General features: G+C 43.9%; 1 protein-coding gene across 4 annotated transcripts in view; it reads left to right on the top strand.

Annotated features, from left to right (window-relative positions):
- Positions 1-24,173, top strand: part of LOC137563628 (ceramide kinase-like) — a 122,672-nt gene that overhangs the window by 67,707 nt on the left and 30,792 nt on the right. For all 4 annotated transcript variants that reach the window (XM_068276321.1, XM_068276320.1, XM_068276322.1 and 1 more), the window contains 5 exons: positions 2,883-3,028; positions 16,197-16,271; positions 19,131-19,283; positions 23,240-23,345; positions 23,627-23,703. In XM_068276321.1, the coding sequence (XP_068132422.1) occupies positions 2,883-3,028; positions 16,197-16,271; positions 19,131-19,283; positions 23,240-23,345; positions 23,627-23,703 (557 nt within the window). The remainder of the gene's footprint in view (positions 1-2,882; positions 3,029-16,196; positions 16,272-19,130; positions 19,284-23,239; positions 23,346-23,626; positions 23,704-24,173) is intronic.

Below are 24,173 nucleotides of genomic sequence, written 5' to 3'. Positions count from 1 at the left end.
TTATAGACTGTTGACAGAGCAGCTCATATTGAGGAGGCACCGGGAAGGTAGAGTGCCACGGGCATGAAGGAGGAAAGTGTGTGCAGCATGAGGATGGGAGAAGGAAGGGGACAGATATTGGGTACTTTTTTATAGAGGTGGGGTGGACCGGATTTGAACTAAATATGGGTGGATACAGGAAAGCGAGTACCAAGTGTTGGTGGTACATTCTTTACAGAGGAGTGATTGGCTAAAGCTTATTTGAGGAGGAGATGCAGTTTCCTGTGTTCCTGTTTAGAAGTTAAAGAAAAACCGGGACCAAGAATTGAACTTCATCCCAATTAGTAGCTGATGCCCCCTTTTAAATGAGAAATCTATTCCTTTTCACAAACTGATCATCAGGGGGCTCTGTATGGCTGATATTGTGGTGAAACCCCTCCGACAGGAAACTGAGGACCATGGTCTTGGCAGTTTCCTGTCTGTGAACCTCGTTGCATTGTAGGAAATAGCTGTTTACAGCTTTTTCCAACTGCCAAAGAAGCAAGCAGCAGCTACTTCCACTGACATCACCTGCCAACAGTAAAAATGTCACCATGTGATAAATGTCAGAATGTAAATCAGGGAGAGGAAAGATTTTTACAATGCTCAAACACTGACCAAATCATTTATACATAATTATTGTAAAAGTTGAGCACTTTTTTTATTACATTATTTTCACTGGAGTTGCTCTTTAAAATCTGCAGGTGTTTGCTGTCAAAAAGATGCATGCTGGGAAAGAACTTTCCATACAGAATCTTTCTCTTACAATGCATTATGAGGCTTCCGCTAGATGTAATCATGTGAAAGTAAGGCTTTTTAGCTTCAAGAGAAGGATTACTTTTCCAGTACTACAGTATTCATTTTGTTATGGGGGGGGGGGGGGGGAAGCTATTCACATGTGATGTATTATGTACCGTATTTGTCGCCGTATAAGACGCACTTTTTCTCCCCCAAAAATAGGGAGAAAAAGTCCCTGCGTCTTATACGGCAAAGGCAGGGAATCCCCAACTTAATAACGCCCGCCGATACGAACCGCGACCCACCGCCATGTTGGGGGATTCCCTGCCTTTCTGTGCCTGCCTGCCTTCCTCCCTCTCGAGTCTCCTGGCCCCCCCGGATGGAGTGTTAATAGCGGCGGCAACTTACCTTTGGCAGGCTCCCGCGCTGATCCTAGATCATTGCGCTGCCCCCTGCTAAGCTCCTCTGCCTCCCCCCTGTGTATTATCCCCCCCAGGTGTAGGAATAAGTATCGGCAGCTTACCTCCGCAGAGCCCCCGCGATAACTGCAGACATCCGTCTTCCAGGCACTTCTTGCTCTAGTGACCGGCTTTGAACTGCGCGTCATCAGTTCAAGCGGGTCTCTAGAGCGAGAAGTGCCTGGAAAACGGATGTCTGCAGTCATCGCGGGCGCACTGCGGAGATAAGCTGCCGATACTTTATTCCTTCACCCGGGGGGGGGGGGCAGATACACAGGGGGGAGGCAGAGGAGGCTAGCGGGGGGCGGCGCAATGATCTAGGATCAGCGCGGGAGCCTGCCAAAGGTAAGTTGCTGCTGCTATTAACACTCCAATCTGGAGGGCAGGAGACTCGGGCAGGTGGGAGGAAGGCAGGGGGGCAAATGGGGGCACTGGAGCACACATGAGGGGGCACAGAAAAAAACATGGGGGCACATCAGGACACATGGGGGGGGCACAGGAGCACACATGGGGAGCACAGAAGGACACATGGGGGGCACATGAAGACACAGGAGGACACATGGGGGGCACAGGAGGACACATGGGGGCACAGGAGGACACATGAGGACACATGGGGGGCACAGGAGGACACACAGGAGGACACACATGGGGCACATGACACACAGAAGGACATGTACAAGACGCTCCTGGAATATGGACGCACCAGGTTTAGTATTTTCTTTTTTCCCTGGTTTCTGCCCTCTAAACCTGGGTGCGTCTTATATTCCGGAGCGTCTTATACGGCGCGAAATACGGGTATGTTGTCTCCCTAGTAAAAAGTAAAGCCTCTAAATTCATATCCATGAAGTGATCCTTAAAGAGTAACTGTTAGCCCCAAAAATGAAATTTAAATCTCTATTGCAATATTTTATTTACTATTTAAGTGAGCCAAAAAGGCAATGCAGAAGTTAAAAATCAATCTATTTTTTTACTATGTAGCCTTTTCTCCAAGCTCCGGACGCAAAGCCGCATATCAGATACTGATGAGCATGCAGAGCATGCCTATGTCTGCCCGACCCCCCTCTCCCCCCCAGGACCAGGTGCCGATATATTCTCACCCCAAACAGCTGACCGCTCTGACACGGAGAGAGAGCAGGAGCACTTCCAGCACCGCCACCGCAGAGCAGCCGCCGCCGAGTCACATGTGAGAGAGATGTGCGGCGGCTGCTCTGCGGTGGCGGCGCTGGAAGTGCTCCCGCTCTCTCTCCGTGTCAGAGCGGTCAGCTGTTTGGGGGGAGAATATATCGGCACCTGGTCCTGGGGGGGAGAGGGGGGTCGGGCAGACATAGGCATGCTCTGCATGCTCATCAGTATCTGATATGCGGCTTTGTGTCTGGAGCTTGGGGAAAAGGCTACATAGTAAAAAAAAAAATAGATTGATTTTTAACTTCTGCATTGCCTTTTTGGCTCACTTAAATAGTAAATAAAATATTGCAATAGAGATTTAAATTTCATTTTTGGGGCTAACAGTTACTCTTTAATAGAAAGTTGCTGTGTTCAAAATGTAAAATCCTTTGTCTCCTGTTTGGAGTGATGCCAAGTATGTGGTTAATGGCCGATGCAATTTTTTTTCTTCACAATATAACAGCTGTAAAACTCTTATTATATCTGATCTTTTTATCACTGCAGCGTTGTTTGTGTTGGTGGCGATGGAATGTTCAGTGAAGTGCTTCATGGCCTTATAGGCAGAGTGCAGAAAGATTCTGATGTTGATCATAACAATCCTAAAGTTCCATTATCTCGATGCAATATGAGGATTGGCATTATTCCTGCTGGTAAGTTAGTTAATTATGCTCATTCTGACCTCATATTCTTCTGCTTCGCTTGCAGTTTTGTAGCATAGACTTTTCTGCTCAGTGATGCAGCTTGTTTTAATACTCCATACATGACCCTGCAGTGCAAAAAGCTATTTTAACTGCAGCTTCGCATAACCCTATCTAAATAATTAGGTATTCTGGAGCATGCTAATATCAGTGAGGATTAAACCGCGTGCATACACACTCTATTAGGTTTCTGCTTGCAAACAGGGTCATGTGTCATATCTCTTACATATTTAAGTCAAGCTTTCTCTGTATTCATTACAGCTGTTAATGCTTAAAAGCATTTATATTATCAATTGGTAATAGTTTTCTAATGTTTACTCAGATGGTATTATGCAAAACAGTGACCCAAATAAAATTCTATACAGTGTTAAGTGACTTGATACTGCTTGCCTCTTAATTATAGGTGTTTAAGTTATTCAAACAGGTCATACAGATTTCAATTTGTAGAAGAAAAGTGTTTTTACTGCATAAACCCTCATACGGTTATTTCTCTGCATTTGCTTATGATGAATTACAGAACAAACTACATTTAGTGCTACAAACACAATTTTAAAAGGCTTTTATTGATGATTAGGCAGCAGGATAGGCATGTACTTTCTTTGTCTCAATGGCCTCGATTCATAAAAAGCAGTGCGATAAAAATCTTGTCGCGAAAATACCGCACTCGGTATTCTCCCGATCTGTGTGCTCATTCATAAAGATTTCCTCAGCTGCCTTTGAAGGTCGGTAAATTACCACAGCCCATTGAGCGGTAGAGTAGAGCAGTGTGGCGATTCACTCTTTTGTCCTGCACAAATGACTCCACAAATGACTCAGATGACTCGCACAGACTTTCCCTGCCTGCTCAAATGACTCACACAGATGGCTCTCTGGCTCTCTCCACAGATGACTCAAACAGACTTCGGCTCTCTGCACTTTGCATTCATCAGAGGTGTCGGTAACTTGTTAACGCCTCACCAGAGATGTCGGTAACTATCATCAGTCTTACCGCTTGTTGAAGGCTTTATGAATTGACATTTGCTGACAATTTACTGACATGTGTTGGCGGTAACTACAGCCAAGTCGGTAATTTATGTCCCTGGTCGGTAATGTCAGCTTTTCATGCGGTAACAGCCTTTATGAATTGACACATTTCTAAGTGGTCAGGAAAGTCTGCTGTTTTCAGCATTACCGCATGAGGTAATGCTTTATGAATCGAGGCCAATGTCTCAACCCCCCAGAAAATCAGGGTTGATTTATTTAAAGAGAACCCAAGGTGGGTTCTAAGAATCCAATTAGCACACAGAGGCTGGGTCTGCATACAATGACCAGCCTTTGTTGCTATACGGTTTCCCCCTAGCCCCCCTCTGCGCTCTGCTGTCCCCCATAAATCAATCGCTGTGCTGGCGACACGCAGAGTGTCGCCAGCCGGCTGATTACATGTGAAGTTTCAGTCTGCCGCTCCCCCGCCTCCTCCATAGCGCCAGTCTCTGCCCGCGTCCCTTCCCTCCAATCAGCGGGGAGGGAAGGGATGCGGGCGGGGACCGGTGCTATGAAGGAGGCGGGGGAGCAGCAGACTGGCACTTCACATGTAAACAGCAGTTGCCAGCACGGTGATTGATTTCTGGGGCTTAGCAGAGCACAGGGGGGAGACGGTATAGCAACAAAGGCTGGGTATTATATGCAGACTCAGCCTCTGTATGCTAATTGGATTCTTAGAACCCACCTCGGCTTCCCTTTAAAGGGGAACTAAAGAGAGAGGTATATGGAGGCTGCCATATTTATTTCCTTTTAAGCAATACCAGTTGCCTGGCAGCCCTGCTGATCCTCTGCCTCTAATATTATTAGCCATAGCCCCTGAACAAGCATGCAGCAGATCAGGTGTTTCAGACTTTAAAGTCAGATCTGACAAGACTAGCTGCATGCTTGTTTCTGGTGTTATTCAGATACTACTGCAGAGAAATAGACCAGCAGGGCTGCCAGGCAACTGGTATTGATTAAAAGGAAATAAACATGGCAGCCTCCGTACACCTCTTACTTCAGTTCCCCTTTAAAATCGGGTAGTTAAAGGACAACTGAAGTGAGACGTATATGGAGGCTGCTGTATTTATTTCCTTTTAAACAATACCAGTTGCCTGGCAGCTCTGCTGATCTACTTGGCTGCAGTAGTGTCTGAATAACACCAGAACAAAGCATGCAGCTTACCCTGTCAGATCTGACAATGTCAGAAACGCCTGATCTGCTGCATGCTTGTTCAGGGTCTGTGGCTAAAAGTATTAGAGGTAGAGGATCAGCAGGACAGCCAGGCAACCGGTATCGCTTAAAAGCAAATACATATGGCAGCCTCCCTCTCACTTCAGGAGTCCTTTAAAGAAAACCCAAGGTGTTCGTATTTTTTTTTGGGGGGGGGGGGGGGGGGTGGCAGATGGGACACAGGGGCATGTTCTCTGCCTCACGGCATGCCTCTGTGTCCCCACACCTCTGCTCTCGCCCCCCCGCGCCAGGCTATAGCTCCCCGAGATTAGCAACAAAATGTGTCGCTATCTCGAAGGTAAACATGAGAGAGGGATTCCCTGTTCAAAATGCACACCAGGGGTGTTGCTGCAGGGTTTCCAGAGCATTCTTAGGGCAGCTCTCTCTCCCTGGCCGCGCCCCCTGCCGCTCCCCCGCTTCCATGCACACAGAATGAATCTCTCATTCCAGCGTTGTGACCCAGAGAAACGCTTAAGTAAAAGTGGGCCATTGCGGCCCACAGAAGCGGCGGTTTTGGAGGCTACCTGATCCGCTCAGCCCCCGGATCAGGTAGCCTAGTTTTTTTTTTTTCTTTTTTCATTCATGACCCCACCTCGGGCTCATGAATGATCGCACACCTTGAGCATTACTTCGGTCTGTGATAACTTTATAAAGAGGGACCCTACGAGGCCCTGAGACGATCATCTGTTGAGGGAAATTGTATGTATATGTGCAGCATGGAACAATAACCTTATTGGTCCTAATTACAAGTGTGCCGAGCCTCTTTACTTTCTAGGTTGCTTTGAAATCTCAACAATATTTTTTTTTTATGGTGTGTGGAAAGCTAAGCTTTAGTAATGCAACCTTCTCTGGCACTTGGCAAGATAGTGTGTTAAATTAATAAAGGGCTCAAAATGTACAAATGTACCTACCTATTTTTTATGTGACGCGGGTCCAAGCTTTAAGACACACCAAAATGTATTTTACAACTCTGGTAAAATGATACTGCATGTGCCCCATTTAGTAACAAAACTGGTGGTGCACTCTCCACAACTACACTGGACAAATATCTGTCCAGTTGTCTTTAAGTGGTTAATGTTGATAAATGTAAAGCCTTGCACCTTGAACATACTAATGGTAAATTACCATATAAAATAAATGGCATACAGTTGGGAACATCAGACTTGGAGAAGGACTTAGGAATACTGGTAGATAACAAGTTAGGTAATTGTACACAATGCCAATCAGTGCTAGCTAAAGCAAATACATTTCTGGGATGCAGAAAGTGTGAAATATATTGAGATGCTAGTATACTACACCCTCTTTATAAATCACTTGTGAGGCCACATCTGGAGTATGGGATACAGTTTTGAGCACCACACTATAGAAAGGACATTGACCTTCTAGAACAGGTACAAAGATGGGCAACTGAATTAATCAGAAGGAGGGGAGAGCTAACTTACCAAGAAAGGTTGGACAAACTAGGCTTATTTAGCTTGGGGGAAAAAAGGCGACCTGAGAGGTGACCTGATAACCATGTTTAAATACATCAGAGGGCAATACAAATGCTTGGCAGATGAGCTTTTTGTCTCTAGAGTTGTACAATGGACAGGGGTACATGATCTGCATATGGAGGAAAAAAGTTTTTGCCATCTATTTACAAAGGTGTCCTTCACAGTGAGAGTGGTTAAAATATGGAACATCTTACCTCAGGAAGTAGTTAAGGCAAACTCTATTTCTACATTTAATGAGAGCTTGGATGCTTTACTTGTATTGAAGGGCACCCACGGCTATAATTATTAGGTAATTCCTGGGAGAGTTGATCCAGGAATTTATCTGACATCTGAAGTCAGGAAGGAATTTTTCCCTTTTAAAGTAAACCTAAATCGAACGGGGGAAAAAAAAGTTTCTCTTACTGCCCGCGCCGTCACTTGACAATCCTCTGGTCTCCCAAGCTAAGCTAAGTTTCGTTTTCAACCGACTGGCCAGTTGATTGCACTGGCCGCACGCGTCCTCAATCAAACTCCCGTCGCTGGGAGTGGCCTGCTCAGTACGAGATTTCCGAGTACTGTGCCTGTGCAGGACACTCCCGGCGACAGGTAGGTGCATGATTGAGGATGCGAGCGTCCAGGGCAATGCAGGCTCAGTGGCCATACCCCTCCCGGTTCGGTTTAGGTTCAATTTAAGGCTAAATGGCCAAGGCCTTGTAAGGTTTTTCACGTTCCCTGGATCGGCTGAGATGTATGCAGGTTCAGGGTGGTGTTTTTTTATTTGTTTGTTTTTTTTTTCTTATTTTTATTTCCTGCTAGGACTTGATGGACGGATGTCTTTTTTCAACCAAACTATGTAACTTTAAGTATTTCTGAGATGTTATGAAAGAAAGTGAAACGTAAGCAGGCTTATTGAGAAACTTCCTTTTTATCAACTAAACAGACGTGCACAAAACCATTTGCAGCAGTCCCAATGGCAGCTAAAGTTTGGAACAAGTACAGGATGGAACATGCATGTTATTTTGCTCCACTTTAGAAAAGGGGTTACTAAAAGACAAATGGAAAAGGCAGAGAGCACTCCCATGTAAGCACTGTATGTATTATTACCATGTCCCACAACTGTCCTTGTAAGGCTGAGCTGCTATGTATCAGTCTGCCCTCCTGCTAGTGCATTCTTTCCAATCCACGTTCTTTTGCATAATGAGTATTTACATTCGCAAGAGTTCTAGCAGTAAGCTGGCAGAAGTTATGCTGTGGACTCCTATTTACATGCAGCCCAGCATCTGTTTCACATGAGCGACTTCATGTATTCATCTTGTATAATTGTTTTGGGATGCATACAGCCTTCATATGGGAGCATTCTCTGCGGTTTTCACTTTCATGTTTACTTCCACCAACCAGTATATTATACACTAGCCGTTTTCATAATGAACACTAGGGGACTGGCACACACCGTTCACAGATGCGCCACGCCCTTAAAGGGACTCCGAGCAGTGCAGAAACTGTGAAAAGATGCATATCATTTTAAAGCTCTCTTTCTCCTCTTTCCAAGGATATATAAACCGCCACCCTACGCCTTTTAGTTTTCGCTATTTTCGCGTATGAAATTGCCATGGCCGCGATTTCAATCGCAAAAATAGAGAAAACTAAAAGGCGTAGGGTGACGATTTAGGTGTCGCCAGAAAGAGGAGAAAGAGAGCTTTAAAATGATATCCATCTTTCCATAGTTAGTTTTATTACACAGGACGACACTTTCCCCAGTGTCAGCAGCTCCATTCAGCAGAATAGACCTGCTGACTTTAGGAAAAAGTCGCCCTGTGTAATACAATGTAACTATGGAAAGATGGATATCATTTTAAAGCTCTCTTTCTGGTGACACCTAAATCGTCACCCTACGCCTTTTCGTTTTCTCTATTTTCGCGATTGAAATCGCGGCCGCCTCAATTTCAATCGCGAAAATAGCGAAAACTAAAAGGCGTAGGGCAGCGGTTTATATATAATTGGAAAGAGGAGAAAGAGAGCTTTAAAATGATATGCATCTTTCCATAGTTTCTGCACTGCTCGGAGTCCCTTTAACCCCATGCACAGACGTGACTCCCAGCACACGCCCGTCCACACATGCGTGTCCATGACTGCTCCCGAAGCACACCTGCGTGCCATGCATGCGCTCCAGGCAGCTCAAATGGACATAGGAGGATGGAACGACGGGGATTATGATATAGGATATTTTTTTTTTTTTTTAAAAAGACCAGGTACGCTTATATACATGCTTTAACATTGCATATATAGATCCACTGCAATAGGTGTGAATCAAGGGCAGGCAGGTTGAGGGATTTAAATTAAAAATGCTCTGTAAAGTCACGGCAACTACACCACAGCATCAACCTCAGGTTGCGGCCTACTTATGGTATAGAAGCAGGGGCTTTAATTGGGGTCCACGGACCACCTGCATGAGGGTTCTGGTGCGGTAATTGGCGTGACTTTGTAGTGTGCTTTGGAGGGAGCAATCGCCGTTGGTGGAGGAGGTACTCGCTCTGCCCTGAGATTGTGGGGAGGGAGCTTTCATACACAGCTGATGCAGCTTTTTTGACTGCTGAAACTGCCAAAAGTGCTGTAGTGTGTGCGCCTCCACCACTCTGTTCTTCAGCATAGGATACAGCTGTTGGCTTTCTCCAGTAGCCCCATTCATACAGCTCCTCTGCTAGCAATTAAACCCAGCACAGTGACCGCCTTACAGCGGATAGTGGTCCCAAGCTGGTTAAACATTTTTTTTACACATGAAACAATCTGTAAGATCATTTTGGATGACCAATTACACTGATTGCCTTGCAAACACACTGTTTGGCTCCCAGTTGGGCAGCATTGCACTGTGGAGCAGGGAGAGAGTAGAATGAGTGAGAAGGAGCTGCTAGCACCTGCGGTGGTTGATAATGACGATATGGTGTGCACTTCCAGCACGTTTAACCATAAATGATTACTCAGAAGATATCTAGGGACTGTATGAAAAAAGCCACCCAAAATTATATTGGATGACCACTTTAGGTGGCCTAAGTTGCAAGTGTGTATGGGCTTTTATTCATATATATGTCTAAAACCATGAAAGTGGGTATAGTTCTGCTTTAAAGGGGAACTGAAGAGAGAGGTATATGGAGGCTGTCATGTTTTTATTTCCTTTTAATCAATACCAGTTGCCTGGCAGCCCTGCTGGTCTATTTCTCTGCAGTAGTATCTGATTAAAACCAGAAACAAGCATGGAGCTAGTCTTGTCAGATCAGACTTATTATTATTATACTTAAGTCTGAACCACTGAAACACCTGATCTGCTGCATGCTTGTTCAGGGGCTATGGCTAATAGTATTAGAGGCAGAGGATCAGCAGGGCTGCCAGGCAACTGGTATTGTCTAAAAGGAAATAAACATGGCAGCCTCCATATACCTCTCTCTTCAGTTCCCCTTTAAGTTGGACTGCTCATCCTTGAATGATGAAATGTTCTCTTTTGTGCATTGCTTTATTCTTATCAGTGTTCTTTGAAGCAGTAACATAGCTATCCCTTATTAGTCAGGCCCCCACCCTTTCCAACACAGCACAATTTCTTTCCCGAGGACTTGACTTATTGCAACAAACTCAAAATATAATAAATACCTCTGAAATCCTACTTCTCTGTAAGGCAGAGGTTTTATTAGTAATATGTCAAAGACTGAGATTTATCTGATGTGTTGACTTGAGCGTATAGTTCTATTGAAGCCCCATTTTTTTGCCTAAGAGCTGCAAAGACTAATCCTTTCTTGAGACGCATATGCCCTTGGAATTACATTAAACTTTTTTATGTGGGCAGTGATAGAAATAGGGCTGCTGCTGCACAAAGTTTTGATCCATTGCAGCTTTTACTACAAGCTTAGTAAAAGTGGATTTAACATACAGTAGCTTGAGCTGGGCAGTCTTCCAGTTCATCTTTGCAAAAAAGGGGGAATAAATGAGTCACCAATTTTCTGACCCCCCCTTAACAAAATCACTGTCTGTTTTAAAACCGTAAAACCTAAACTTACATTTACTTTTGCCATGACGATATTGACTATTGCTCTGAGTAATTTTTATGTATAGTTTTGTTTTCACTTGAAATCATTTCTTTGTAATCCTTTTTGTATAGTGGTTGGGAGGTAAAATGTGACCTGTAAAATATATTTTATACTTTTATAGTAACTAGCAGATTGGTGCCCATTAGGCAGGGTGAACATCGGAAGACCCTAGACTGTAGCAAAATCTGCTAGCAGATTGGTGTATGTTGGGCACAGTAAAAGTCTAGGGTAAGTATGGGGTGTAGGAATGTGTACAGTGCAGGGATGTGCAATGTGGGCAGTGTTCTCCCCAACACATATTAGCCAGGCGCACCACCTGGGTAAAAGTGGCCGTCAATCTGCGTAAAATTTGGGTGGCATAATTAGCCAGTCATCCAGCCACCCGAGACGTTTTAATATACGTGTGCGTGCACTGCTGTTAGGTCCTGGGTAGCTGAAGGCTCTCTTTTGCTTTCTCTCCAATCAGCTAGTCAGCATGTTTACCCATTGGTGCCTCCCTCCAACCAGTATAAACAGAGGCAGCCGAGTGCTCTCCTCACCACTCCCGGCCCCTCACAACAGCCAGTAGCAGCCGCAGCTGTTACACCAGGGAGGAGAGATCATCCTTGCTCTTCATGCAGAACGCACGGGAAGAGTGCACAGCAGGGGAAAATGACAGTCACAGCTCCGTCACTTATACAATGTTAAATTAAAGAATTGAGCCCTCTGAGTGTCAACAATAAAAGCTGGCACCTGCCCTCCTAGCCAGGACAGGCCTCACCTGATGAATAATGGCTGTCTAGAAGGATCACCCAAAGAGGACTTTGTCCCTCTTACACTGGGGACTAGGCTTGTGATTGTTCCAGCCGCATAATAAAATGATTATCATTTTATATCTCCTTTATGCACAATAAAGTGCTTTTGTAATGTACCCTATTGTTCCTGTAATATATTACTACCCATATTGCAGCAGCGCTACGCTCCAGCACTTTGTGCGATGACCTCTTTCAGTGACCACAGCATAGCCACCCCTCCTCCCTTGCATAGTACGGAGTGAGAGAGCAGTGTCACGCGCACACTGCCTTTGATGATTTACGCTGACCCCAGTCACCTATCACCACTGTCAGCTGACTGCTTCCACGTGCTGATGACCCGGATGCGGATGGATCGATCGCAAGGCTAGTCCCCGGCGTAAGAGGGACAAAGTCCTTTTTGGCTGATCCTTCTAGATGGCCCCCATACATCAGGTGAGACCTGTCCTGGCTAGGAGGGTGGCTGCCAGCTTTTATTGTTAACACTCAGAGCGCTCTATTCTTTTATTTAACAGTGTTGCCTGGGATATCTTTAGAGCTGCCTGACTCCAGGATTGCCTAATCGCGCCATAGGGGGATTTTTCCTCACTCCCACATTGCTGCCAGTCACCTATACAAGTCACTCCAGCACACTCCGTACCAAGTACACACCATGCAATTTTCCCTTCGGAATTTCCAGCTACTTTGTGCACTCAAAATCCTTTTCTTTAACAAAAGAAGATAGGACATGCTAAAAATTATGAAATGATGGGCAATATTCCATTGATCTGAGGTTAAAATTGTATGGTGTACACCAGCTTAAGCGTTAAAGTGTACCAGAGACGAGTAAAAACAAAAAATGTATACATACCTGGAGCTTCCTTGTAACGTTCTGCCCACCAGCCACCGGAACAGCGCACTGCACATGCACTGGCTGGCGGAAATGACGGGACCCGTTACCGAAGATGCAGAAGGCCAAAGACGGCGGCGTGGGAGCGATCAGGCCGGAGGGGGCTGGAGGAAGTCCCAGATATGTATACCTATTTTTTTTTTTTTGTCTTTACTCGTCTGAGTCCGTTTTAAGGATCTTGTTCTAGTGAATAAGCTACAGTGTATAGGTGCATAAACCATAGGTGGGCTGCAGGGGTACATTTTTTTTTCTGCTGTTCCCCCACCTCCCCCCCCCCCCCAGCCTGGCAGACCATGCAGAGTGGCAGGGTGCCCTTGCATATTTACCTCTTCCCGGATGTTGGATCAGCTCCCCTCTTCTTCCACTGACTCTCCTCTTCTTCTGCGTGACTGCTGTAATGCCAACACCTCCTTCTGGTTATCTCACATGAAAACGCGGACAGGGCTGCTAAAACTTTAAGCACATATGCTTCACTAATTGTGAACGTTCTTACAGGCTGGCAAGAAATCTGGTTTGCTTCCTTTCTCTCACACAATGTAGTAATACTCTTGAAATAAGGGAGACCTCTATTGCAAAAGGGCGATAAGTGTGGGCACGACGCTGACTGTAAACTGCCCTTTGCTTCATTTCAGCATAGTTTCTTTACGCAGTGGCAAGCAGCACTCTCAACAGGCAGTTTCTTGAAACCGAGGCCTTCTACTCCCTGTTCCAGATACTATATACTGTAAAGTCACCTGTTTTGCCCCAAAACATAGGGTTTTTAAACCCTGCTACAAAGCGCACACTACTTGTAGTAGGATAAAAAGAAATATAGGCAAAACTGAATAATTCAAACTATAATAGTATTTGTTCTATAATTCTTTTATAAATGTATCTTCAAGAAGGTATTTGCATAATCGTAGTTTAAGGGTTACTATTTATGAGTAAGCATCAAAGTTCTCACTAGTTGTTGTAGCACCACCCGAGAAAGGTGGGGGACTCTGTCAATCCTCTGTAGGGGAAATACCTGGGGACACAATCAAACATGTCTGCTGGTCTCAGCAGAACAGTCCCAGAGTCCAGGTGTTTTCCCAACCCACTTACACCCCCTAAACAATAACGCACGCAAGCGCATATACGGTCACTGTCGTAGGCACGTGATCACAGTACATACCTATGATATCCGCTTCTGAGCAATACAGCACAGCTGAGCGTGGGCACCTCGTGCACAGGCAATGGCCAGTATGTTTTTCGGACTTCATGAAATATGAAAACATTCTGTGCAAAAAACAGATAAAATCAGTTAGAACAATATAAAGGTGGAACTGCAATGGAACAAACATGTTATGCTTACCTAAAGTTAACTCCAGAGTAATTCCAGAGGCTCGAAGTTAACTCCAGGGCTCAAGTGTAACTTTATAGATCAGGTGGGATGTGAACAGTAATCTAAATCCATACATGTCACGTGTATCACATCACCCTATGAAGTAATTGGAGAAAGAACACACATGGTGCCCGACACTGTTAAATAATGTAACATCAGTGTGTCCACTCCACTTAGGGGAAGCTAATCCCATCCCCTCATGGGTCACACTCACCAGATAACTTCTTTCTCAAATGCGTATCAGCCCTCCAAACCCTGGGCATCAAGGCAGCAATAGGATCTAAGACTCAATATACTGCTTCCAATAGTGTAAATACCTTTAATAAAATTACTAAAACAAGCAGTAATATGCTTACATTACTGATGGTGAGAACAGGCACATCACATAGGTAGCAGGTGGTCTGACCGGCCAGCATGTCTCTTAAGGATGAAAACAGCCCCACCACTTTCCTTCCTGGTTAAAAAAGTGTCCAGTGTTTTAAAAAAAAATGTTTCATATGGCAAAGAGGCCTTTACTTTAGTTTTCCAATCTGCCAAGGAGGGACATATGGGGATAGCCATCTGTAGGCAATACACTGCTTGGCTGAAAAGAGGGATTCGATAAGAAAGGCCTTATCAAACTTCAATAAGCCTTTCTATGTAACTTTAAAAATGCACAACTTCATGTCTAGAACAGTGGTAAGGCACATATTATCATTTGACAATGAAGAAAAAATGGCATCCCCTCACCCCCACTGTACCCCGCGTGTCAGTACACCGTGGATTAAAAGGTATTTCTATTTTTTTCAACTGTGTCTCCATTTTTTCTTCATTGTCAATTGCTCAAGTGTATGCTCTGGAGAGCACGTTGATTATGGAGTACGCAATCCGGTGAATCCAGTGCCCACCCACCCACATCTGGTGCCAGTCTGTCTCTCCCTTATACAAGCACATATTATCATGCAAGAAGGCAACCACTTGCTTCCAGAAGTCTTCCACAGATGGGCACTTCCAGATTAAATGCAAAAATGAGGGGCTAAGTAGTTGTAACTCAAGACAGCAAGAGGATGCGGTAGAGGAGAATTTGGCTAGCTGTGAGGGGCTTAGGTAACTTTGGAATAGAGTGTAGAGTTGAATCAGCCTCTCTCTGAGAGAGGGAGATACCCCTTCTACATTCAGAAAACCATTTTCCCAGTCCCCCTCATCTATTTGTACACCAAGATAAGTCCACTTGCACGTGAGTTCTTGACTTGCTGTATGGACTGGTGTTCCATAAATAAAGAGGAAGTGTCAAGGTAATTTGAATTTACGGTAGTCCCCAGGTTACGAACGCCCAACTTACGAACGACCCACCGATACGAACGCCCGCCAACCCACCACGATGACGTCACACAGCCCGGGGACTACCTCTTGTACCAACTTTCCTAATGCAGAGTATGCGCAGCGGAAGGCACAACAAGTCTCACCTGCTTCCAGGGCGGCTCCGGGCCAATCAGCGGCATCCTCTCACCCCTCAATGTTCCTCCTGGCTTCACTAGCGTTGCGTAATGACGCAATCAGAAGGAGCCGCGGGGTCTCCTTCTGATTGCGTCATTACGCGACGCTAGTGAATCCGCCGGGAGGAACATTGAGGGGTGAGAGGACGCCGCTGATTGGCCCGGAGCCGCCCTGGAAGCAGGTGAGACTTGTTTCGCCTTCCGCTGCACATACTCTGCATTAGGGGGCACAAGAGACAGAGGGGGACACTGGAAGCACAAGGGACAGAGATAGCACTGCGTCCCGACTTAAAAACGGATTCAGGTTAAGAACAAGCCTACAGTCCCTATCTCGTTCGTTAACTGGAGAACTACCTGTACATGCTTCAATTTATCCTCCTACTTCAACACACAAGGACAGAAGTTGGAGCAAAGCATTTCATTCGTTTGTGCTGTTCCAGTCAGGTATAAAATTGTAAATACTCAAGTATAGAAGAGATGGTTCCTTAGTATACTAGAGATAGATGCTTAAGCTATTCAAAGACAGTCTCATGGGTGAGAGTACAAGTAGATGCTGCAGCGCAAACATTCTGTTTCTTTTTATGTGCTAGGGGGAAGGGTGGTAGAAGAGAATGGGGGGGGGGGGAGCAGACAGGGTAGATTTCTAATTTTAGTCATGATTTGTATGTTCATTAAGCACTCTGGAGAGCTTATTCCCTTAGGGCAGTCAAACCCTGCCTGCATGGTGACAGTCTCCTTGTGTGTTTGGACAACTTTACATTTATTTTAGCTTGTATAGAGATAACATTGCACATATGTGTGTTATTTTTTCTTCTTTGTTTTTAGGATCTACAGACTGTGTGTGCTTTGCTACTGTGGGCATCAGTGATCCAGTAACTTCTGCTTTGCACATTGTATTAGGTATGTAATACAGAGTTCTCTTTGCAGTTTGTGCTTTTAAAGCAAACCCAAAGGGATTTCAAATCTCGAAGAGAAATAGATCCTCCAATTGTTATGTATTTTAAGATGCCCCTGCCCTTTTCCTGACTCATATAAGTTTCTTCCTGTTTCAACAGTGCCCCAGGCATAGTGTTCTTCTAACTTTGTGCACTGTTCACCTCCGCTAAGAATTGAGCAACTGTACAACGTCCCCTGATCCTGTGTTGACTTGGCTGAGTGCTAGCCAAAGGCATTGTTCTCTCCCTTGCTCTTTCATGTACCACATGTCCTGCGAACATCTATTGCCTTGCCCACCACCCATTGTTAATTTCAAGTGCTCTTGCACGCAGGCCATCGCAGGTTACAAACAACCTTCCTCTCAGCATTCTGCTGGCTGCATCGGTTTTTCCGATGGTGGTGATGCCACAGCCAATTCATTGTAAAATATCTATTCATGTTTTCTTGTAGTCCAGCTACTTTGACAGTATCAGTTTGTGCTTCATATTATTTTTGACAGGGACGTAGCAATACTCACTCAACTGCAGTATTAGCTGTCTATTAGTCCTGTGCTCATAATTACTTCTATAGATACTTTGAATAGTGGTTATCATTGTTCCCAAACTGTTCCCAATCCCCTTCTTGCACCTCTGACACTGTAGTTGCCATTGCCAGGTTTTGTAAAATGATCATATTTAATGAAAAATGAGAGCACACAATTTGAAAAACATCATTCATAGTCAACTATTCCTCTATTAATGTTTGTTTGTTTTATATTTTTTTATTTTGTTTACGCAAAAATGAAAACTGTTAGTGACTTTTGTTCTATACAGGTAATCTCCGACTTACGAACGACCCACCGATATGAACTACATGGATTCTGTGTTTCCATGGGAACAAGTCGAATTTTTTTTTTTAAAGATTTAGAAAAATTCAAAATAAAAATGGCTTTTAAACTTTTATAAGCAGGTACAGAGGTCAGAGGTGACACAGAGGGGGACACTGGAGGCACAGAGGAGGTACAGGGGACAGAGATGGCACAAGGTTCCGACTTAAAGAGAACCCGAGGTGTGTTTAAAGAATGTTATCTGCATACAGAGGCTGGATCTGCCTATACAGCCCAGACTCTGTTGCTATCCCAAACCCCACTAAGGTCCCCCTGGACTCTGCAATCCCTCATAAATCACAGCCGTGCTGTGAGGCTGTGTTTACATCTGTAGTGTCAGTCTCAGCTGCTCCCCCGCCTCCTGCATAGCTCCGGTCCCTGCCCCCGTCCCTTCCCTCCAATCAGCAGGGAGGGAAGGGATGCAGGCGGGGACTGGAGTTCTGCAGGAGGCGGGGAGAGCAGCAGACTGACACTATAGAGATAAACACAGCCAGCTCTGACAAGCTGTTTGTCAGCAGCGTGGCTGTGATTTATGAGGGATTGCAGAGTGCAGGGGGACCTTAGGGGGGTTTGGGATAGCAACAGAGGCTGGGCTGTATAGGCAGATCCAGCCTCTGTATGCAGATAATAATCTTCAAACCCACCTCGGGTTCTCTTTAAGAACAGATTCATTTTAAGAACGAACCCACAGTTCCTATCTCGTTCGTTAACCGGGGACTACCTGTAAATGAAGTTATTTAAAAGATTGAGTGTTTAACGTCATTTGGTAATCTGTGTTTGGTTGCCTATCTGTCGTTTTCACCTGTGTTGACAATGCAGTGATCGCCTGCACAAGTTTTTGGCTCTTGGATTGACTCCTTGCTCTGATTAGAGTGATTTGATAGTGAATTAAGTATACAGGCATCCTTACTAAGCCAAATATATATCTGTCAGGGCTCCCTCACCCATCAGCATTGGACATGGTGCTTTGTGAGGATTAGAGTATTTGCCACACTATATTGCAACTGCACGCAATGCTCTGCATGGTCCTCCTGGAGGCTACCACGAGTGTAGCTCGGGGTTACTGCTTTGAGCTGCAGTTTTCCACCCCAAGTCTAGCTTGTGGTTACCGCTAAGGTTAGAGGATACAGTTACTGTGTACCGACCCTTAGAAGCCATGTCTTGGTCGGGAGTGCCAGCGCTGCCTGGCAATGCACGTCCTTGATTGCGCGCCCCCAGCTGGGGGCACTCTGTGCATGCGCAGTATGTAGTTATGCATTCTGCATATATCAACAGCAGAACTATTTTTCTTACTCATCCGTTGAAGGACCACATCACAATTTTTATTTTATTTTTTTTTTCAATTTAAAATACATCTTTACACATACATATAAGAAGTGTATTTCTCCCAGATTAAAATGCACGTATACTTTCTCTTGTGTTGCTGTCACTTACAATTGGCAGTAAAAATGACAGGTTTTCGACTGGTTCTTTTCCCCATAGACGATTCTCAGTATCCCCTTTATTCTTTACAAAAGCGCGTGTGCACGGTTTTACATTTTTCACATTAGTGGTCCTTTTAAATTAACGTTTGCAGAGTCCTTTTTACGTGTTTATTATTTTTATCTCCAGTATTCATGTACTCTTAAGTTAATAAAGAAAAACTTTTTCTATACTTTTTGTCTGTACTTTATCATGTGACTGCTAGTTCCAAAGCATAGATCACAGAACAGAAGATACATTTGGCTGGTACCAGTATTCAGTTACTCAGCACCAGATTTCGTCATATATGTCACAACATTTGGAACATACAGACAGTGTATACCTATAGCTGCAAGGTTTCAGGGAAATATAATTAAACAATGACACAGCTGCTCAATATGTCACGACTGTGGAGCATGCTTGACATAAGAAATTCTGTAATTATTACATGGATGGCCACATCTTTTCCTCGCTTTACTGTTTTGTTTTCTGTATAGGTGATTCTCAGCCTTTGGATGTCAGTTCAGTTCACCACAAAAAAACATTTCTAAAGTACTCTGTTTCGTTATTGGGGTATGGTTTCTATGGTGATGTCTTAAAAGGCAGTGAAAAGAATCGTTGGTTGGGCCCTGCCAGATATGACTTTTCAGGTAAAGTAACACAAGATCTTAAATTATTCCCATTACTGTGTTTTGTCATTTTGAGTTGTTCTGTTATGCTTTTTATTTTACATTATATGAACCGTTTGCTTCAGGGAAGAAATCCTAGTTGAAAAGTATATTTCTCCGTTTTACAGCTTCTGTCCCTACAGTCATTGGGCAGAGATTGGACACTGCAGACTTATAACACTGTACATATATAATAGAAACTGAAAATGATTGCCAAAGGATGAATGCAATTCTGATTTAGCATTTTATGTTCCTTAATCTGGGTAAAGAATGTGTCATTTCTGCTGATAAAATTTTAATCATTTATCATTGGAAGTAATTGCGATCTGTATCCACTTACCATTTATCACATCTTCCTCTTTATAAAGTGTTGTTTTGAAAGTGATGTCCCAGTAGGAAAATTAAAAATAAATTTACAATAAAGTCATCTAAGCTGTGAATAGCAATTAAAAATTTAAATGTAATTTGTGGGTTTAGGGTTTCTTTAGCTGTGCAACAGTGATCCATCATTTCACAGTACTAAATCTCTTTGATGCTACAACATTCATAAATGTAATTATGGAAATCGTATTTATGGTTTTTCTCTAGGTTTTGTGTATGTGTACTTGACGATAATATAAATCACAGCAATTTTCTTCTGTAAAGTTATATTTAATCTTGCATCAAAAATGAATTGAAACCCAAATTTCAGCTTTCCCTTCTGAATGCTATTTTTGGTTTATGTAATTATGCTATCTCTTCATCATCAAACTTAGGATTTCATCGGTCATTGATATAGTTGATGAGAGGCTGTGTTTCCTCTGACAATGATTACATAGTTGTGTTATAGGGTCAGTACTATCAATCAACGCTCCATAGATTGATCATGACCTCATTAGGAGACATTCACTCTGTTTTCATGGTCTTTTTGTCTGGTATGTGTTGTGCTTCTCCCTTTCTCTTGGTAGAAGTGGCATTACAGGGATAGATTGTCATGCCTTTAGAACTTGTAAAGCCAGTGTGTTATGACTTAAAAGATAGAGTATCTTCTAAACTATCATGCACTGTATAACCCTGGAAAAAATAAAGGAAATATACTATTGTTCTTGTTCTCGGGAATAAAAATAAAAGTCAATGCGAAGCAGAAAAGATTGCACCTTGTGATATAGGTGCAGTGATGAATATTCCCTTTCTTGTGTACTGATGCCATATAGACTTTAAAGCGGACCTGAACTCAAGAATGTCCTCTCTGCTCTAAAAGATACGCAACGGCATAATAACCTTTAAAGAGAATCTGTACTCTAAAATTCATACAATAAAAAGCATACCATTCTTTTCATTATTTTCTCCTGGGCCCCTCTTTGCTGTTTCTGCCACTCCCTGCTGAGATCCTGGCTTGTAATTGCCAGTTTTAGGCAGTGTTTACAAACAAAAAACATGGCTGCTAACCAGCATGTGACAGGCTCAGAGAAGCTCAGTCTGTGACTCAGAGCCTGCAGGGGGCGTGGAGAGGGTGTGCATAACTTCTATCACAGCAGAGCAACACATTCCTGCCTGAGCCGACAAAGCCGGCAAAGGAAAGAAGATTAGATTTGTTAACAGAGATAAAACAGCCACTGTGCAACTAGGAAAGGCTGCAGTCAGACAGACCACATTAGAACAGGTATAGGAACTTATAGGATAGAAGAAATAAGGCTGAACATTTTGTTACAGAGTCTCTTTAAACAAAAAACCTGTCTTTGTTACAGCTGATTCAAATCCTAAAATGCATCTGCACTGTTTCTACTTCCTGGTTCATGGAAGCAGGCATATTGTTAAAGAGAATCTGTAACGTCAAAACGTCCCCTGGGGTACTCACCTCGGGTGGGGGAAGCCTCAGGATCCTAATGAGGCTTCCCACGCCGTCCTCTGTCCCTCAGGGGTCTCGCTGCACCCCTCCGTACAGCGGTGACGTCAATATTTACCGTCCCGCCTCCTGTGCAGGTGCTCTGACGGCTGTCGGCTCCGAAGTAGGCGGAAATACCCGATCGCCGTCGGGTCCGCTCTACTGCGCAGGCGCAAGTCTCCGGCGCCTGCGCAGTAGAGCGGACCCGACTGAGATCGGGTATTTCCGTCTACTTCGGAGCTGAAAGCAGCCACAGCGCCCCCGCTGGAGCCTGCAAAGGTAAATATTGAATTGACAGTCGGGTCTGTCGGCGGCTGTACGGAGGGCCGCAGCAAGACCCCCGTGGAACAGAGGACGGCATGGGAAGCCTCATTAGGATCCCGAGGCTTCCCCCACCCGAGGTGAGTACCCCCCAGAGAATATTTTTGATGTTAGTGTCTCTTTAACCTCCTGTACTTTCAAATGATCTTATCTGACATGGCAGTCATGTGACACAAGGGAGTAAACAAATTAGGAGGAATTAAACAGGCTAAACTCTAAGTGCATACAGGGTGCATTTCTCTGTTTTCCTTCTGTCCAATGCAATAGGTGAGGTCCACTTAAAACTATTATTATATCTACACTCTACTGACTAAGTTGTGTTGTATACTTTTATATGCCCTGTGCCAATGTGAACAAACTACAATAAAAAACAAGTTTCATCTCAGCACTGTGGAGCTTTGAGCTGCAAAAATGATAGTGTCTAGTTTTCCAATGTTTCCATGCCCCATTTTCCGGTCATAGCCTTTTGTCTCCTTTTAGTTTTAATGCAGAGAATTAGCTGTGCATTCCCACCCAGCTTTGCTTGAAGCAGGTATTCATTTTTTTTTCTACTCCAGACATTTGTCTGGATCATAGCTACATAGTTTGGATGTGATACTTTTGTATCCTCAGCATTAGTGTAATTATACATTGCTTAAAATGACTTAAAATAGAGCCATGCACATAGGCTTACTGCACCTACCGTGACCCAGAGTTTTGTTATGGTTCGCCTGTTGTGCCTCCCGCTCTGTGTATATATATATATATATATATATATATATATATATATATATATATATATATATATATATATATATATATATATATATATATATATATATATATATATATATATATATATATATATATATATATATATATATATATCCTTGTTGGTGCCCTTTGACCCAGACATACTGCGCTGGACATGCTGCGCATGTACAGCATGTCCCATTGGGCTGCCTGTGACTGAGCTCGCCAGTGGAGTGCGCACATGCTGGTTACGTCCTCGTGCTGGCGTGCACACGTACAGTATACTAGTTCCCGGTGAGCACGGTCACAGGCAGCCCAAAAGTGCATACTGCGCATGTGCAGTGCATTATGTCCGTGTCAAAGGGCACCGACTATGCCGACCAGGAAATAAGGAACGGAGGCACAGCGGGCAAACCATAGAACGGCGTAGGCCACGAGAGCTATGGTAAGTCTATGCGCACCTCCCCACACACACACGCGTGGCGTCATTTTTAGATTTAAATTAGTGCTAAGGTATTCTTTAAAGGCAGTGTTCCCCAACCCTGTCTTCCAGGCCCACCAACAGTGTGTGTTTTGTGGAAATCCACAGAGTTAATCAGTTCTACAGAGGCACTAATTACTTCACATGTGTATGTTTGTGGTTTTCTGCAAAGCCTGCACTGTTGGTGGGCCTTGAGGATAGGGTTGGGGAACTCTGCTTTAAGTAACAGGCATGTCCCTCACAGTATGCTCAGTCAAAGATGTCACTGTTTGCCTATACTGATCTAGCATGCTGGTCCCTGTTTGCAATGTGCACAACTTCTTAACTGTGAACCTCTCATGCTTATCCAGATTTCATCACGTACTCTAATCCTGATTACTAGACTAGTCAGGAGACAATTATATAATAGTAGCCATGACAGCTGAAAGTATATTGAAATATTGATTGGTGCCACATTTTTATACATTTACCCATAAGCACAAGTAAGATTTTTAAGGCCATTGTTCAGAATATAATTTGTTTTTATATTATAATTATTAGGCTTCAAGACATTTCTCTCTCATCGTTATTACGAAGGAACTGTGTCTTTCCAGCTAGCGGAATGGGCAGTGGGATCTCCAAGAGATAACCTTTCCTGCACATCAGGGTATGTTGCGTTACTGAGAAATGGACTTATCACAACTATTTGCAGTAGTTTACAGTGAACACAATTCACATGGCTGTCCCGTAGTCAAGGTCATAATAAGTACCACATAAAAGGGCATATGATTTGAGTTTCTATGAGGAAACTGATGCTCCTAAAAGGAAGCCCACTCCAGCACAGGAAGAACATCCATATGATTTCACTGATGAACTGTCGATTTTCACAATGTGAAGATTATTGCTAATTTTTGTCTTGAGACTTTTTTGTTTATTTTATTGTTGCAGGTGCTACATTTGCAGGCAAAGTAGCAAGAAGCTGGAGGAGCATCAAAAAGCATTGGTCTGTGGGTTAGAACCTAATGGTGAGGCCATTTTAATGAAAACATAATAGCTATCTCACTGTGGCCAGAATTATTTTAATAATTGAGTGAAGTTAGAAACGGGCTGCTGGCACAATTGTTAACCATTGTTTGTGCAAACGCTGTGATGAATTGCACTGTTCCACATTGCCTCTTGTTTAGCTGGACGCCACATGTAATGTCCAGGGTCAGGTAGCTGCAGCGCTTCAGTGTCCCTCTGCGAAGGTCAAAACACAACGTAAAAATCAAACAATGGCAAGCGCTACCAGAAGTTGAAAAATGCTTTTCTGCTCACTTGCAGAAAAGCATCTGAAGCGAGATGTTGGGCAGCCGTCTGAACCAGCCCTCAATATTACATTTGACCTCTTGCTTCTCTCCCAGAAAACTTAGTTGGTGTTTCTACATGTGATACATTGAAAAAATGTGTCCAGGTAGATTGCAGTCAGTTCTGTGGGACATGCTAAGGAGTACAT

Source organism: Hyperolius riggenbachi, chromosome 3, assembly GCF_040937935.1.
Source record: "Hyperolius riggenbachi isolate aHypRig1 chromosome 3, aHypRig1.pri, whole genome shotgun sequence".
NCBI lineage: Eukaryota > Metazoa > Chordata > Amphibia > Anura > Hyperoliidae > Hyperolius > Hyperolius riggenbachi.
The sequence above is the reverse complement of the archived record's forward strand: the minus strand, read 5'-3'. Positions and strand labels throughout refer to the sequence as shown.